Raw genomic sequence first — 18,234 nt, forward strand, 5'->3', positions numbered from 1 at the left:
CATTTTTTTAGAAGGGAGATCTCAATCTTAACGTGTCTTCTTTTTGCCTCTTCCAGGGTGCTGCCTTGAAGTATTTGCCAAGTATTATTAATGATGTCAAAGTAGTTTTTGATCCAGTGGAACTCAGGTACCATACTTCCTACCTTTTATCGATGACAAAAAGATATCAAATTGAATGAGTTGCCACAAAAACCTCACAATAACAGTTATGGCGTATTGCGTAAAGTTTTGGAAATGGAAAAATGAAATTCAATCAGGATGTTTGGTTAAAAAATCCCTATGAACGAGGGCATCCGTGGGGAGAGGAGGCTAAGAGAAACCAATGACAAGTGGACCCTGACACCACAGTACAAAGTCTACCAAATGAGAAGAGAGGACTTGCTGGAAAAGACCATGATGTTGAGCAGAGGTCCCCAAACTTGGCAACTTTAAGACTTGCGGACATACATGGCTGGAGAATTCTGGGAGTTGACATCCACAAGTCTTAAAGTTGCCAAGTTTGAAGACCTCGGATGTTGAGAAAGACTGAAGGCAAAAGGAGAAGGGGATGGCAGAGGATATGATGGTTATTTTTTGATTTGATTTGATTTGATTTGATCTGATTTATATGCCACCCCCTCCGTAGACTCGGGGCGGCTCACAACAGAATAAAAACAATTCCTGACAAATCTAATAATTTACAATTTAAAATAGTTAAAAAAAACCCATTTTTAAGCAGTCATACCTACAAACATACCATACATAAATTATATAGGCCCGGGGGAGATATCTCAGTTCCCCCATGCCTGATGACAAAGGTGGGTTTTAAGGAGCTTGCGAAAGGCAAGGAGGGTAGGGGCAGTTCTAATCTCTGGGGGGAGCTGGTTCCAGAGAGTCGGGGCCGCCACAGAGAAGGCTCTTCCCCTGGGGCCCGCCAACCGACATTGTTTAGTTGACGGGACCCGGAGAAGGCCCACTCTGTGGGACCTAATTGGTCGCTGGGATTCGTGTAGCAAAATCAGTTTACATAGTATCATCAACACAATGAACATGAATTTGGGCACAGAGGACAAATGAACATGAATTTGGGCACTGGGAATTAGCAGGGGGCAGAGGAACCTAGCAGGCTATGATCCATGGGGTCACCAAGAGTCAGGCTTAGTGGCCAAAGAATAATGTATTTACACCAGATATGATGGCATAATTCCACCATTTGTGTGACAATACCATGATGCACATGCAACTCCATTACAACTTGGGAAGTTATGTATGTATGTGTGTGTTTGTGTGTACGTATGAATGCCTGCATTTATTGTTTGTTTGTTTGTTTGGACTCTGGGTGGCTTACAACAAAACTAATCAAAAACAATTAAAAAACAATTTAAAACCTGCTTATATAAATCATACGTTCCTTTTTTGGCCAGATCTAGGAGATAAATCACCCAATCAGTGGCCCCAGGCCTCAGGTCTTTTAGGCTTTTTGGAAGGCCAAAGTTATTTTACAGCTGTGTCAGGTTGCTGCCTTCTATAACTGTTCACTAAACCGGTGTCCATTGCCTAAAATATTCTTTCTACCCCCGTTCCCTGAATCTATTTCAGTGTCCTTTTTAGCAAATTTATTCAAAGCATCCCTGATAATCAGCTGGTCCGTCAGAAGCTCAATTGTATGACCAAGATTGTGGATAGTGACCTTTTCCGTCAGTCTGGTGAGTTAGGTCTCGTTCTCACCTTCTCTTTCTCTCTCTTTCTCGTTTTTATTGGAATAAACTCTCAAAATGCCGATCGCTCTACAACAGGGATGTTAAACTCAGTTTCATTGAGGGTTGCATCAGGGTGGTGTTTGAAGAATTGCATTATTTCTTTGTCTGCCTTCTAAGTGGGTTAAGCGAAGGGGTAAATAGAGCTTTCCATATCACAAGGATGTTGAAAATGACATCTCCGTAGCTTTTCCTCTATTCTTGAAATAGGACCAAAATGTTGGTTCTGTTTTTGGAATTGTTATTATTTTTTTATATTAAAATGGAAATCAGTACCTGAGTCATTTCAAGCACAATCACCTCTGTTGACTTGTTCCCATATTTCTTCTTCATTCTGTATCCCAGAATGCCGGGACATTCTTCTTCCTCTGCTGGTAGACCAGCTCAGTGGACAACTGGATGATAATTCTCACAAACCTGACCATGAAGCCTGCTCACAATTGCTGAGCAATATTCTTGAGGTACTCGATCGGAAAGAGGTGGTAAGTACCTGTTGTTTCCTTCCATCTTTCCTTGAGAGTAACATTGTCTATAACTGTGTAGGTGGGTGGGTGGGGTGGGAGGATGGATGGATGGGAGGGTGGATGGATGGATGGATGGGGTTTGTTTGTTTGTCTGTCTGTCTGTCTGTCTGTCTGTCTGTCTGTCTGTCTATCTATCTATCTATCTATCTATCTATCTATCTATCTATCTATCTATCTGTTTATTTATTAGATTTGTATGCTGCCCCTCTCCGAAGACTCAGGGCGGCTCACAACAACAATAAAACAATTCAAGACAAATCTAATAATTTAAAAACATTTTTAAAAACCCGTTATTAAAGCAGACATACACACAAACATACCATGGGAGGATGGGTGGATGGATGAATGGATGGATGGATGGGAGGATGGATGGATGGATGGATGGATGGATGGATGGAGGGAGGGAGGGAGGGATGGGATGGGAGGGATGGGAGGGTGGGTGGGTGGGTGGATGGATGGATGGATGGATGGCTCTTACTTTTGGTGACTTATATTAATTGATTTACTTTATATGGCTTAATTTTAATTTTAATACAATAGAATCGATTTGTGCTTCTCCAGGATGCATTGCTGGCTTTTAGTTTGCAATGCAAACTAAACTCTTTTCAACTGAATATTTTTCATATCAAAATATACATAATGTTGACATATTACTTTCCAAGGAAAAACTAGTACACGAAGGTTATTTGTTAGTGTGATATTTTTAGTCTGCTGTTTTAGCAATTAGTTTTTATCAGAAGGAATAGCACTGCCAGAGATATAAATAGTTTTTAAAAACCATCTCCTCCACACTGCAATTTTGACTGACTTTGCTTTCCTTTCTTTTTAAAATTCAGCACTTACAAATAAATCGATTGAAAAAGCATAAAGCCTTCAATGTAATAGATAGTTCGGATGTGATGTTTTAAGACAGGTTTTAAACTGTGAAAATTATATAGAACTGAAAATTGCAGAAGGGCTCTATTAAATAATTTAGCAGCAAGAAAAATGTCAAACAAAATGGCAAACAGCTGGAATATGTTTACATATAACCAAGCATATAGTAATTTGGTCTCAATGTCACCACAAGTTTTTGTTTTAAAAAAAATAGTTTTTATTAAACAGTTTTAAAAAGAGAGAACAACATATAAATGCAAAACATACATACATATATACGAAATCAAAATACCAAAAAAGAGCATAAATTCAAAAAGAAAAAGAAAAAAAGAAAGGAAAAATGAAAAAGAAAACACTGTTCATAACATCAATATTACATGACATAATCCTACATATCCTATAACATTTTGTTATTATTCATTTTGTAGTTTTGCATATCGTATCTTTGGTATTACTATAGAAACATAGAAACATAGAAGACTGACGGCAGAAAAAGACCTCCTGGTCCATCTAGTCTGCCCTTATACTATTTTCTGTATTTTATCTTAGGATGGATATGTGTTTATCCCAGGCATGTTTAAATTCAGTTACTGTGGATTTATCTACCACGTCTGCTGGAAGTTTGTTCCAAGGATCTACTACTCTTTCAGTAAAATAATATTTTCTCATGTTGCTTTTGATCTTTCCCCCAACTAACTTCAGATTGTGTCCCCTTGTTCTTGTGTTCATTTTCCTATTAAAAACACTTCCCTCCTGGACCTTATTTAACCCTTTAATATATTTAAATGTTTCGATCATGTCCCCCCTTTTCCTTCTGTCCTCCAGACTATATCTCTTATTCCTTTCATTTATCTATGCTTTTTCTTAATTCTTAACTTGTTGCTATTTTCTTTGTCTTTTAACAACCAATCCCAATCTATCTACCTATCTCCTTATGTTCTATTTACCTTACTAATTACTTAGTAAAATATGGATTAATTGGTACGATTGTTTGGAACACAAAAGTAAATTTAAGTAGAAACATAGAAGACTGACGACAGGTCTTTTTCTGCCGTCAGTCTTCTATGTTTCTATGTTTCTACTTAAATTTACTTTTGTGTTCCAACCAATCGTACCAATTAATCCATATTTTATAACATTTTCTTTCCTCTTCATCTCGTGATTCCAATGTCACCACAAGTTTTATAGGCTATCCTGAGAAAGCTTTTGCTCTGAATGGGATTCATCATGGAATAAGGAAAAATTTATTTAGCAACTGGGGAATGTCAAAAAAGAGACATTCAGAGAAAAGAGCATCTTCCTTCTCTTTTCAGCCTGATTGTGTAACATTGGGATGGTCAAAGCAATGGAAACTGCAGTTTAATGTTTCCAAATGTAAAATAATGCACTTGGGGAAAAGGAATCCTCAATCTGAGTATTGCATTGGCAGTTCTGTGTTAGCAAAAACTTCAAAAGAGAAGGATTTAGGGGTAGTGATTTCTGACAGTCTGAAAATGGGTGAGCAGTGTGGTCGGGCAGTAGGAAAAGCAAGTAGGATGCTTGGCTGCATAGCTAGAGGTATAACAAGCAGGAAGAGGGAGATTGTGATCCCCTTATATAGAGTGCTGGTGAGACCACATTTGGAGTACTGTGTTCAGTTCTGGAGACCTCACCTACAAAAAGATATTGACAAATATCTTCTCCGGGTCCCGTCAACTAAACAATGTCGGTTGGCGCGCCCCAGGGGAAGAGCCTTCTCTGTGGCGGCCCCGGCCCTCTGGAACCAATTCCCCCCAGAGATTAGAACTGCCCCTACTCTCCTTGCCTTTCGTAAGCTCCTTAAAACCCACCTTTGTCATCAGGCATGGGGGAACTGAGACATCTCCCCCGGGCAAATATAATTTATGAATGGTATGTTTGTATGTATGTTTGTTTAGTAAATGGGGTTTTTAAATATTTTTAAACTATAAATTAGATTTGTTGTGAATTGTTTCATTTTGTTGTGAACCACCACGAGTCTGCGGAGAGGGGCGGCATACAAATCTAAATAATAAATAAATAATAAATAAAAATTGAACGGGTCCAAAGACGGGCTACAGGAATGGTGGAAGGTCTTAAGCATAAAACGTATCAGGAAAGACTTAATGAACTCAATCTGTATAGTCTGGAGGACAGAAGGAAAAGTGGGGACATGATCGAAACATTTAAATATGTTAAAGGGTTAAATAAGGTTCAGGAGGGAAGTGTTTTTAATAGGAAAGTGAGCACAAGAACAAGGGGACACAATCTGAAGTTAGTTGGGAGAAAGATCAAAAGCAACGTGAGGAAATATTATTTCACTGAAAGAGTAGTAGATCCTTGGAACAAACTTCCAGCAGACGTGGTTGGTCAATCCACAGTAACTGAATTTAAACATGCCTGGAATAAACATAGATCCATCCTAAGATAAAACACAGGAAATAGTATAAGGGCAGACTAGATGGAGCATGAGGTCTTTTTCTGCCGTCAGTCTTCTATGTTTCTTCTATGTTTCTAAGAACTTCTGCCAGAATCTCATGTGACTAATCCCTGTGATTAAGAACCCATCTAACTCACTTTCCATTTCTTTGGTTCCTTCAGGGTCCAACCGCAGATCACATCCAGTTGATAATGGAGCGGCTGTTGAGGAGGATAAACCGAACCGTGATTGGAATGGGAAGACAATCTACTCACATTGTGAGAGCAATTTCCTTGATTCTTGTGTGCTTGATTTATTGTCACATGAGTTTTAGGGGTATACAGGGTGCCTTCCAAAAGTAATGCAATTGGATTTCCCCCGCCGTTCCTACTGGTCACAGTGGGACTGAAGCACTTGGAGTAGGTGGGGGGGACACTAAGCTTTGCCGCGAAACCAGTCTCAATGCTCTCCAAGCTGTGGAAGCGGCAGGACGTCAGTTATTGTAAACCTCTGTGCGCCAACCGTGTCACCAAAAAAATGGAGTGGAAATTTCAAGTGAACTTTTGCAACGTATAGAAATGGAACCTGATTATTTGGACAACGTCATCACTGGTGATGAAACCTGGGTTTTTGAATATGACCCAGAAACAAAACGCCAAAACTCTGAGTGGCACACTGACCAGTCCCCCAAGCCCAAAAAGGCAAGAATGAGCCAATCAAAAGTGAAAACAATGCTCATTGTCTTTTTCGACAGTAAAGGAGTGGTCCATAGGGAGTTTGTTCCTCAAGGACAGACAGATAACACTGCCTACTATGTGGATGTGCTGGAAAGACTCCGAAAAAAGGTCATCAGGACGAGAAAAGACATCTCCGCTACCTGGCAACTCCATCACGACAACGCACCTTGCCACAACGCTATGAGTCCGTGAGTTCCTGGCCTAACACCAAGTGCCAACGCTGCTCCACCCCCTCTATAGTCCTGACGTCACCCAGCAAACTTCTTTTTGTTCCCTCGGATTATGGCAGCCCTGAAAGGAACCTGTTTTTCATCCATAGAAGAGATCCAATCAGCCGTGACGAAGACCTTGCGAGAGGTCCCCGAAGACGCCTTCCAGGACACGTACCGGTCATGACAGAGTCGCTGGAAAAAATGTGTAGAGGCCCAAGGACAGTACTTTGAAGAATTTTAAGTGTTTCTGCAAATCTGTTCAATAAATTGCTTTTAAAAAAATAATTGCATTACTTTTGGGACGCACCCTGTATGTCCCCTTGTTTGGAGACTTCTGGTAGGAGTCCGGCCATAGATTCTGCACATGAGCTGGCACATTGAAGAGCGGTCTTTCTCCTACCTTTTGACACTTGATGGACAATGTATCAAAAGGTACAGAGGCATTTTGCCCAGGTCTAAACATGGGGATATTTTGACATGGAATAAGAGGTGGAAGATCTTCTTTATTTCAACTTCCTCTTTTAGTGCCTGGAGGCAACAGGAGCTAGGATAGACACTGTCATCTCATTTATGGGTTGGAGCAGGACAAAACTCATGTGGGTTTTTTGCCCTTTTGTTGGAAAAGCAAATGTTAGAAAATTGTTGTAGCTTTTTAAAATAAGAATATATTGATAGAGGATCAGCTACTAGACAGTTGAAGTTGAATATTTTATAGTTGAATATTTTGTCTCCCACCCAAGTATATCTTCTGGTGAGCTTTGAACACTAACCTTTCAAGACCCATCACCTTATAAATTTTATTTATTTATTCATTCATTTGTCCAATACACAAATACATAGGAAGAAAAGTAGACATGTGGTAATATATATAAGGGTAAAAGTGAACTTAGAGGAGAGGATATATGAAAGGAAGAGAATATATATGATAAGTGAGAGAAAGGAAAGACAATTGGACAGGGGACGAAAGGCACACCAGTGCACTTATGTACACCCCTTACTGGCCTCTTAGGAACTTGGAGAGGTCAATCGTGGAGAGTCTAAGGGAAAAGTGTTAGGGGTTAGGGGTTGACACAATTGAATCCGGTAATGAGTTCCACGCTTCGATAACTCGATTGTTGAAATCATATTTTTTACAGTCAAGTTTGGAGCGGTTCGTATTAAGTTTGAATCTGTTGCGTGCTCTTGTGTTGTTGTGGTTGAAGCTGAAGTAGTCATTGACTGGTAGGACATTGCAGCATATGATCTTGTGGGCAATACTCAAATCGTGTTTTAGGCGCTGTAGTTCTAGGCTTTCTAGGCCAAGGATTGTTAGTCTATTTTCGTAGGATATTCTGTTTTGAGTGGAGGAGTGAAGGGCTCTTCTGGTGAAGTATCTTTGGACATTTTCAAGGGTGTTGATGTCTGAGATGTGGTATGGGTTCCAGACAGATGAGCAGTAGTCTAGGATGGGTCTGGCAAAAGTTTTGTAGGCTCTGGTGAGTGGTGTGAGATTGCCTGAGCAGAAGCTGCGTAGGATCAGGTTAACAACTCTAGAAGCTTTTTAGGCGATATTGTTGCAGTGGGCTTTAGCACTTAGGTCATTCGATATTAGTATTCCAAGGTCTTTTACTGAGTGTGGGTTAGCAGTGAGAGATTGTTTATTCAGTTCGTATGTGTGGTTAGGATTTTTTTTGCCAATGTGGAGGGTAGAGCATTTGTTGGTTGATATTTGAAGTTGCCAGGTGTTAGACCAGTCTGAGACAAAGTCCAGGTTTTTTGGAGGGTGAGTGTGTTGTCAGTGGTGTTGACAAGTTTCACATTGTCAGTAAAAAGAACACAGTTGCTTTTGATATGGTCATAGAGGTCACTGATGTAGAGAATAAAGAGAGTAGGACCTAGTACGCTTCCCTGGGGAACGCCGCTTATGAAAGGGGCGGGGGTGGAGATGGCGCTACTAATTTTGACAATTTGTTGCCTGTTTGATAGGAATGCAGTAATCCAGTTGTGGAGGAGTCCTGACTAAAATGACTAAAAATCTCTTGTGGTCCACCTTGTCCAGATCCTAAATGTTACTAGTTGCCTTTTAAGAAACCCACAAGGACTATCTTCAGATGTACATCTCTCTCCAACGCTCATAAATTTATTTATTTACCATAACAGGCATGAACTCACAATATATCTGCACAACTGACAAAAGGTTTGTTTCCCCTCCATCTTGTTTCTAGGGGAGTTTTGTATCCTGCATGACAGCTATCTTAAGACAGATGGATGATTCCCATTATAACTACTATATCAGCACTTTCAAAACCAGACAGGATCTTATTGTAAGTCTGATTGAATTTTTTATTATTATGGTTAGTCGCACACTCAGCCAGACTCAAACTCAACCCGGATAAGACGGAGTGGCTGTAGGTTTTGCCTCCCAAGGACAATTCTATCTGTCCGTCCATCACCCTGGGGGGGGGGGAATTACTGACCCCTTCAGAGAGGGTCCGCAACTTGGGCGTCCTCCTCGATCCACAGCTCACATTAGAGAAACATCTTTCAGCTGTGGCGAGGGGGGCGTTTGCCCAGGTTCACCTGGTGCACCAGTTGCGGCCCTATTTGGACCGGGAGTCACTGCTCACAGTCACTCATGCCCTCATCACCTCGAGGCACGACTACTGTAACGCTCTCTACATGGGGCTACCTTTGAAGAGTGTTCAGAAACTTCAGATCGTGCAGAATGCAGCTGCGAGAGCAATCATGGGCTTCCCTAAATACGCCCATGTTACACCAACACTCCGCAGTCTGCATTGGTTGCCGATCAGTTTCCGGTCACAATTCAAAGTGTTGGTTATGACCAATAAAGCCCTTCATGGCATCGGACCAGAATATCTCTGGGACTGCCTTCTGCCACACGAATCCCAGTGACCGGTTAGGTCCCACAGAGTGGGTCTTCTCCGGGTCCCGTCAACTAAACAATGTCGCTTGGCGGGACCCAGGGGAAGAGCCTTCTCTGTGGCGGCCCCGGCCCTCTGGAACCAACTCCCCCCAGAGATTAGAATTGCTCCCACCCTCCTTGCCTTTCGTAAGCTTCTTAAAACCCACCTCTGCCGCCAGGCATGGGGGAACTGAGATACTCTTTCCCCCTAGGCCTTTACAACTTTATGCATGGTATGACTGTATGTATGTTTGGTTTTACAATAAAGGTTTTAAACTGTTTTAATATTGGATTGTCGTATCTTGTTTTTCTACTGTTGTTAGCCGCCCCGAGTCTACGGAGAGGGGCGGCATACAAATCCAATAAAATAAAATCAAATTATTCCTTAATGGTTATGAGCATGGTTTGCAAAGGCCTCAAACCGAACCTTAGCTTTTAGGTTTATGTTAAGTAGCTCTCATTGCCTTCTGCCTGAAGCTCTGTTGAGTTATTGTAATTCGAAAATGACAATATTGGAATAGATTTACGAATCTGATCTAATCCAGATTTCCTTCAGGGGAGATACTTGGTGGCCCATTGGCAGAGCTCTAACTTTACATGCAGGTTCAGTTCCTTGTGCCTCTGGTTGAAAATAATGGATAGATTTCTTCCCCCCGGTCTATTCCTATTTTATTCAGAATTTTAAGTGTTGGGTGTGCTCAGTTGGGGGTTCCTCCTTCCTTCTTACTCTCCTCCTTGGGGATGCCATGAATCTGCATTTGGCTGGCTATAAGGTCTGAGTATTTAAGGCCAACTTTGTGACATGGAAGAATCCGTCTGGGTTGCCCAGCACAGCAGTTTGTGGAACCTGGCATTTGTTTCTGTGCTATAAGAAAAATAAGTCGAATTGTGATGTTATTTGCTATGGATTTCTGCCAAGACGTTTTGAAGCTTTTGCATGGCATATTGGGAAGCTGGCAATAGCGAGGTGTTGGGATGGGCTTCCAGAAATGCCAATTTTGTATGCGTGTGTGTTTAAGTAAAACTATTTGCAATCAAATCCTCGGGCCCCTCGTATAAAATGTGTCTTGAGGTTTTCGTGCTGAAATTTCCATACCCTGGGATTGAGTTACAGTAATGCCTCTTTGGTGTGGATGCTCTTCTTCAAGAGTGGAACGAGTTAGCTTTAAAAGAGATGCCAGGACTTGGGTTTATGTAGTTATTTTGAAAGATGCCAAAGATTTTGACCCTACCCCTTGCTGTTCGTGTGGGCTCGCTTGCCAGTTCCAGCCTCACACATACATTTCTCTTTCAATCAGCCTTTCCATTATTTATTTATTTATTTATTTATTCATTTGTCCAATACACAAATACATAGGAAGAAAAATAGACACGTGATAATATAAAAGAGGGTGAGAGTGGACTTAGAGGAGAGGATATATGAAAGGAAGAGAATATATAAGATAGGTGAAAGAAAGGAAAGATAATTGGACAGGGGACGAAAGGCACACCAGTGCACTTATGTAGGCCCCTTACTGACCTCTTAGGAACCTGGAGAGGTCAATCGTGGAGAGTCTGAGGGAGAAGTGTTGGGGGTTAGGGGTTGACACAATTGAGTCCGGTAATGAGTTCCACACTTCGATAACTCGATTGTTGAAATCATATTTTTTACAGTCAAGTTTGGCGCGGTTCGTATAAAGTTTGAATTTGTTGCGTGCTCTTGTGTTGTTGCGGTTGAAGCTGAAGTAGTCATTGACTGGTAGGACGTTGCAGCATATGATCTTGTGGGCAATACTCAAATCGTGTTTTAGGCGCTGTAGTTCTAAGCTTTCTAAGCCCAGGATTGTTAGTCTATTTTCGTAGGATATTCTGTTTCGAGTGGAGGAGTGAAGGGCTCTTCTGGTGAAATATCTTTGGACATTTTCAAGGGTGTTGATGTCTGAGATGTGGTATGGGTTCCAGACAGATGAGCAGTAGTCTAGGATGGGTCTGGCAAAAGTTTTGTAGGCTCTTGTGAGTAGAGTGAGATTGCCTGAGCAGAAGCTGCGTAGGATCAGGTTAACAACTCTAGAAGCTTTTTTGGCGATATTGTTGCAGTGGGCTTTAGCACTTAGGTCATTCGATATTAGTAAGTATTCCAAGGTCTTTTGCAGAATGTGGGTTAGCAGTGAGAGATTGATTATTTAGTTCGTACGTGCGGTTAGGATTCTTTTTGCCAATGTGGAGGGTAGAGCATTTGTTGGTTGATATTTGAAATTGCCAGGTGTTAGACCAGTCTGAGACAAAGTCCAGGTGTTTTTGGAGGGTGAGTGTGTTATCAGTGGTGTTGAAAAGTTTCACATCGTCAGCAAAAAGAACAGTTATATTATAGGTTCTTAAGTAGGAAAGTTTGTAAGAAGAAGCAATTTTTCCCACAGTAATCAATGTAAAAGCAAATAATGTATGCAACTGGGGAAACTACAGGGAGGGTGGTGGCCCTGTTTCCTCCCAGGAGATTCCTAGAGAGGCTTCTCCATGCCTTTTCTGGCCCTGTTTCCTCCCAGGAGATTCCTAGAGAGGCCCCACGGAGGCTTCTCCCCGCCTTTTCCAGTTACAGTTTTGGAGGCTCAGGTTTATAAGTGGAAAATGGTTCTTGAGAGGAGGCAAAAAAACCTTGAACACACAGTTCTTATCTAGAAAAGTTCATAAGCAGAGGCGTTCTTAGGTAGAGCTACCACTTTAATTTATTTTTTTTAAGAACCCTTGCAGCAATGATCGAAAAATATTTAAGGGGGAAAATCTTTGGACTTTGAAGTCCTGATTGCAAAGATTAAAGTTCCAACTTCAAGTACTGCCAAGAGGGTGGGACCATTCTGGATTTCACAGTAAAACTTAAATCTGTCATTCTCTCTAGAAGCAGCTTATTTGAAAGAAAAATGCAAATAACAGATTTGAGGAAAAGATCTGTTTTTCACTGGAATTCTGGCAGGGAGGGAATGCACTAAATAAGCTCTTTCCTTGACAACAAAAGGAAATAATTAGCAGCTTTTTCAATAATTCTAAAGCTGCTACACTAGGTATGAAAGCTAATTTAGTGTTGGAGACCTCAGAGCACAGGAGACAATGAATTCTAGTCTTGCCTTGAGCGTGAAGCCAACTGGGTGACCTTTCTTGGCCCCGGGAAGGAGCCAATGGCAAATCACTCCTAAAATAACAGAATAATAAAGTTGGAAGGAACGTTGGAAGTCTTCTAGTCTTGAGGTTGGGCTAGAAGACCTCCAAGGTCCCTTCCATATCTGTTATTCTGTTAGTCCAACCTCCTGTTTAAGCAGAAACCCTATACCATTTCAATGGTTTCCCAGTCTCTTCTCTTCTTAAAAATTGTGCCATGACAACTGCCAAGATTTTTCCCGACAGGATGCAAACAAGGAAGATTGAAAGAATAAACAATAAGATAATATCTAGATATAATAAATAATAATAATAATAATAATAATATCATTTTATTATTATTATTATTATTATTATTATTATTATTATTATTATTATTATTATTATTACTACTATTGTCAGTACAACACATCAAACGAGATCACTATGCTGGATTTCGTATTTCATCACCAGTCAGTCGCTTCCCAAGCACCTAGGACTGTGTGATGTAGCGGCGAATTATGTTTGCCGATCCCAGTAAAGCGGCCTTTTGCAATTGACAGATGGAGATTGTGTCAATTCCAATAGCTTTCAAATGTCCACTGAGATCCTTTGGCACTACGCCCAGCGTGCCAAGTACCACTGGGACCACTTTCACTGGCTTATGCCAGAGTAGTTGCAGCTCGATTTTTAGATCTTTGTGTTTCACTAATTTCTCTAGCTGCTTCTCCTCAATTCTGCTGTCTCCTGGGATTGCGGCGTTGATGATCCATACTTTCTTTTTCTCCACAATCAGGATGTCTGGTGTGTTATGCTTCAGAATTCGGTCAGTCTGAAGTCCCACAGTAGTTTTGCTTGCTCATTTTCGAACACTTTTTCGGGCTTATGATCCCATTATATTATTATTATTATTATTATTATTATTATTATTATTATTATTATTATTATTATTATTATTTAGATTTGTATGCCGCCCCTCTCCGAAGACTCGGGGCGGCTCACAACAATAATAATAACAGTATACAATGTAACAAATCTAATATTAAAAATTATGTAAAACCCATCATTTAAAAATCATACAAAACAAGCATACCATACTTAAACTATATAAGCCCGGGGGAGATGTCTCAATTCCCTATGCCTGGCGATATAGGTGAGTCTTGAGCATATCTAGATATGGTGTATGTGTGAGCGTGAGTGTGTGTGGTGTGTGTCTTAATCCAGGTGTGTGTCTACACCTGAATTAAAATGAGTGGAAAAGAAAACATTTTTGACATTATGTAAAAGAGGAGCATATTGTTTAAGGGTTGAGACCAAGACTATTGAGAGCTAGCTTTGAGCTGATTTTCACTCATGAAAATCACTTTAGGCCAGTCTCAGCTATATATGCATGTGTAGCAAAAGCACTTAGACTTATATACCACTTCACAGTGCTTTACAGCCCTCTCTAAGCAGTTTACAGAGTCAGCATATTGCCCCCAGCAGTCTGGGTCCTCATTTCACCCACATTGGAAAGTTGGAAGATTGAGTCAACCTTGAGCGGGTCAGAATCGAACTGCCAACAGTCAATAGTCAGCAGAATTAGCCTGAAATACTGCATTCTAACCACTGTGCCACTATGGCTCTGCATTAGGAGTGAAATTCAATTTTGCCCGCTACCGGTTCTCCATGGTAAGGATACAGCAAAATCCACATTCCCTCCCTACTCCCGAGGAAGGATATTGCAAAATCCCCATGACCTCCCCATTGTAGGGCTAGACAGAGGTGGTATTTGCTGGTTCTCTGAACTACTCAAAATTTCGGTTCTCCAGAATCTGTCCCTGAATTTTATCCCTGCTCTACATGTACATAACTTCCATGTTTATGGGTTTTGGGTGGGGAGAATTTTTATGGGACTAAATATACTATCTTGGTAAAACTATCTTGGTGTACAGTGGTACCTATACCTAAGAATGCCTCTTCACAAGAACCGTTTTCCACTTACAAACCTGAGCCTCCAAAACTGTAACTGGAAAAGGCAGGGAGAAGCCTCCGTAGGGTCTCTCTAGGAATCTCCTGGGAGGAAACAGAATCAGAAAATGTGGGGAGAAGCCTCTGTGGGGCCTCTCTAGGAATCTCCTGGGAGGAAACAGGGGTGGAAAAGGCAGGGAGAAGCCTCCGTGGGGCCTCTCTAGGAATCTCCTGGGAGGAAACAGGGATGAAAAAGGTGGGAGAAGCCTCCATGGGCCCTCTCTAGGAATCTCCTGGGAGGAAACAGGACCAGAAAAGGGGGAGAGAAGCGTCCGTGGGGCCTCTCTAGGAATCTCCTGGGAGGAAACAGGGATGGTAAAGGCGGGGAGAAGCCTCTGTGGGGCCTCTCTAAGAATCTCCTGGGAGGAAACAGGGCCAGAAAAGGGGGAGAGAAGCCTCCGTGGGGCCTCTCTAGGAATCTCCTGGGAGGAAACAGGGATGGAAAAGGCAGGGAGAAGCCTCCGTGGGGCCTCTCTAGGAATCTCCTGGGAGGAAACAGGGCCAGAAAAGGGGGAGATAAGCCTCCGTGGGGCCTCTCTAGGAATCTCCTGGGAGGAAACAGGGCCTCCACTCTTCCTGGGGCTTCCCCAATCACGCACATTATTTGATTTTATGGGAAAAATTGCTTCTTCTTACAAACTTTCCTACTTAAGAATCTGGTCACGGAACGAATTAAGTTGGTAAGTAGAGGTTTCCTCCTTTGGGAAACCTGGTTGTTAGGTAGTATTTCTTAAGACTTTCTTAAATCTTCTTTTGTTTTGAGCTGCATAGGTTTGAGATATAATTTGCAATAGAATTGGAATATTCTTTATTGACCAAGTGTGACTGGACACACAAGGAATTTATCTCCAATTTATCTGCATAATCTCTCAGTATATATATACAAGCAACAAAATGAATAAGTCATAGATTATAAATTGTATGATCCAATCATAAATCATAACATACCAATAGGAGAAAGTAGTAAGAAAGATGAGAAGATGAGTAGGATAATAGCAATACAGTCAATGTGGCCTAAGATGAGATTCTCAGTTGCCATTTAAGTAGCAAGACTTCAGATCTAACTCCAAAAAGTGGGAAGGACCCAACTAGAACAAAGGTTTGGGTTTAATTGAGTGGTTGACACATGTATTTAAAGAGTTTCTACTTTTACCATTTTTAAGAAAAAAGGTTTTTATTGGCAGTGTAAGCAGGTAGAGGGTGGGGATCACAGGAAGCCATGGAAGATTATAGCCTGGTGAGCTTTGGAAGGTTTGGAAAGACAGTTCCAAGAATTCCCAGTTAGTATGGCCAATTCTGGGAAGTAGGGTCCAAGAACATCTGGACAACATTATATTTGGAAGGCTGATCTATAAGCTAATATAAATCTGGTCACTCTCCTCCATTCTGATTTGTATATTTTCCCGTAGGATTTTCTGATGGAAACTTTCATCATGTTTAAAGACCTGATTGGGAAAAATGTCTATGCAAGTGACTGGATGGTGATGAATATGATGCAGAGCAGGTAAAAAAGTCTTATTATCTGTTTTACTTAACCATATACAGTGATCCCCCGGGTATTGCGATCCCGATCATTGCGAAACGGCTATATGGCGATTTTTCAACCCGGAAGTACAAACACCATCTGCGCATGCGTGCCCTTTTTTTCTATGGCCACGCATGCGTAGATGGCGCCGGGCAGATCAGCTGCTGGGCGGCTTCCCTGGGTCTTCCCCCTCTTGCTGGCGGGAGGGTGGGTGATTGCAGCTTAAGCCCAAGCTTTGTGGGTGATTGCAGCTTAAGCCCAAGGAAATCCTGCATCCAGACATAATTAAAATGGAAAGCCACCATAAATCTTCTGCTTGTTTAAAGCCCCCCCCCAGCACCCGCTCACCCGCCGTTCGCCGCTCGCCCGCCCTTCGCCCGGCCACCCGCCGTTCGCTCGCTGCTCGCCCGGCCACCCGGGTTCGCTCGCGCCGCGACTCAGTTGGGAAGCTGCGTGGCTGTTTTAAAATGTCGCCGCCGGCATGGGGGGCTTGCCAGCACCCCCCGGACCCCCAACCCGGGTTTGGGGGGCTGCTAGGAAGCCCCCCATGCCGGCGGCGACGTTTTAAAACAGCCGCGCGGCTTCCCAACTGAGTCGCGGCGCGAGCGAACGGCGTGGGCGGGCGAAGGGCGCGCGGGCAGGCAGGCGGCGGACAAGCGGCGGGTGCGGCAGCAGCGAGGAGTTGGGGGAAACCCCAATCTTCAGCTCCTCGCTGCTGCGGAAGTAAAAACACCATCTGCGCTACTTCGCGCAAAACCGATCATTGCGAGGGGTCCTGGAACAGAACCCTCGCAATGATTGGGGGATCACTGTATACAGTTTATTCCAAATCTTATAAAATTCTGATTCTTCATGATTGTTTAACCGCCTTGTCATCATATCCATAATTTTTTTTTAATTACATCCTCTTCCTTGGGAAAATCTCCTCCTTTCCAATTCTGTGCAAATACTATCCTAGCTGCTGTTAGGATATGAATAATTTTTTAAAAATATCCTTTTTAAATTTTTGATTCGTTATACCCAATAAGAAAAATTCTGGCGTTTTCTTAATATCTTGTGGGGTAATTTCTTTAAGGAAAAGAGAAAAAATAAAATTTAAATGATTCTAAAGTATGTATAGATATTAGAAATAGCTTTATTTTGCTAACTTTATACGTAATAAGGATACAATAACAAGAATTCTTCTTTACATTCGATATTAAAAATACCATGTTTTTCAGAGTATAAGACGCACCATAGTTTTGGGGGAGGAAAATATGAGAAACAATCTGCCTATCAGGCATCCATCTCACTAGTGTCCTTAGTCTGGTCTGTTTCAGCACATTATTTTATCTCCTAGTTAGGGCTGAAAAAAACCTCCTTCCGAGAGAGTAGCAGTAGAAAAAAGCCTGCAGGACGGGAAGAACTGGGAATATCATTTAGCTCATTAGGGCTGAAAAAGAACATTGCTAGCGCCTTGTTAGGGTTCAGAAAACCTTTGGACTATAAGATACAGTGATACCTCATCTTACAAACGCCTCATCATACAAACTTTTCAAGATACAAACCCGGGGTTTAAGATTTTTTTGCCTCTTCTTACAAACTATTTTCACCTTACAAACTCACTGCCACCGCTTGGATGCCCCACCTCTGGACTTTTGTTGCCAGCGAAGCACCTGTTTTTGTGCTGCTGGGATTCCCCTGAGGCTCCCCTCCATGGGAAACCCCACCACCAGACTTCCATGTTTTTGTGATGCTGCAGGGGAATCCCAGCAGTGCAAAATGGGTGCTTCACTGGCAACAGAAGTCCGGAGGTGGGGTTTCCCATGGAGGGGAGTCTCAGGGGAATCCCAGCAGCACAAAAAAGGGCACTTCGGCTGGCAAAAGGGGTGAATTTTGGGCTTGCACGCATTAATCGCTTTTCCATTGATTCCTATGGGAAACATTGTTTCATCTTACAAACATTTCACCTTAAGAACCTCGTCCCGGAGCCAATTAAGTTTATAAGACAAGGTACCACTGTACATCCAAATTTTCAGTCTTTTTAGGGGAGGAAACTTGCGTCTTATACGCCGAAAAATATGGTAACTGTGATTGAGAGAATCCCATCTGGATTCCTCAGCTATTCATAGTGGTGGCTTTTTTTCTCCGCCTTTAACAGCTTGCTAACTTATAAATTCTCTTGATTGTGGTTGCTTCAAACCTTCTA

The 18,234-nt window shown here is 41.9% G+C and overlaps 1 protein-coding gene across 3 annotated transcripts in view; it reads left to right on the top strand.

The window, feature by feature from the left end:
• DOCK5 (dedicator of cytokinesis 5) overlaps positions 1-18,234 on the top strand; it is a 201,407-nt gene that overhangs the window by 126,382 nt on the left and 56,791 nt on the right. For all 3 annotated transcript variants that reach the window (XM_070765694.1, XM_070765696.1, XM_070765695.1), the window contains 6 exons: positions 57-127; positions 1,579-1,685; positions 2,082-2,218; positions 5,735-5,830; positions 8,706-8,804; positions 15,931-16,025. In XM_070765694.1, the coding sequence (XP_070621795.1) occupies positions 57-127; positions 1,579-1,685; positions 2,082-2,218; positions 5,735-5,830; positions 8,706-8,804; positions 15,931-16,025 (605 nt within the window). The remainder of the gene's footprint in view (positions 1-56; positions 128-1,578; positions 1,686-2,081; positions 2,219-5,734; positions 5,831-8,705; positions 8,805-15,930; positions 16,026-18,234) is intronic.

This window comes from Erythrolamprus reginae, chromosome 12 (genome assembly GCF_031021105.1).
Source record: "Erythrolamprus reginae isolate rEryReg1 chromosome 12, rEryReg1.hap1, whole genome shotgun sequence".
NCBI lineage: Eukaryota > Metazoa > Chordata > Lepidosauria > Squamata > Dipsadidae > Erythrolamprus > Erythrolamprus reginae.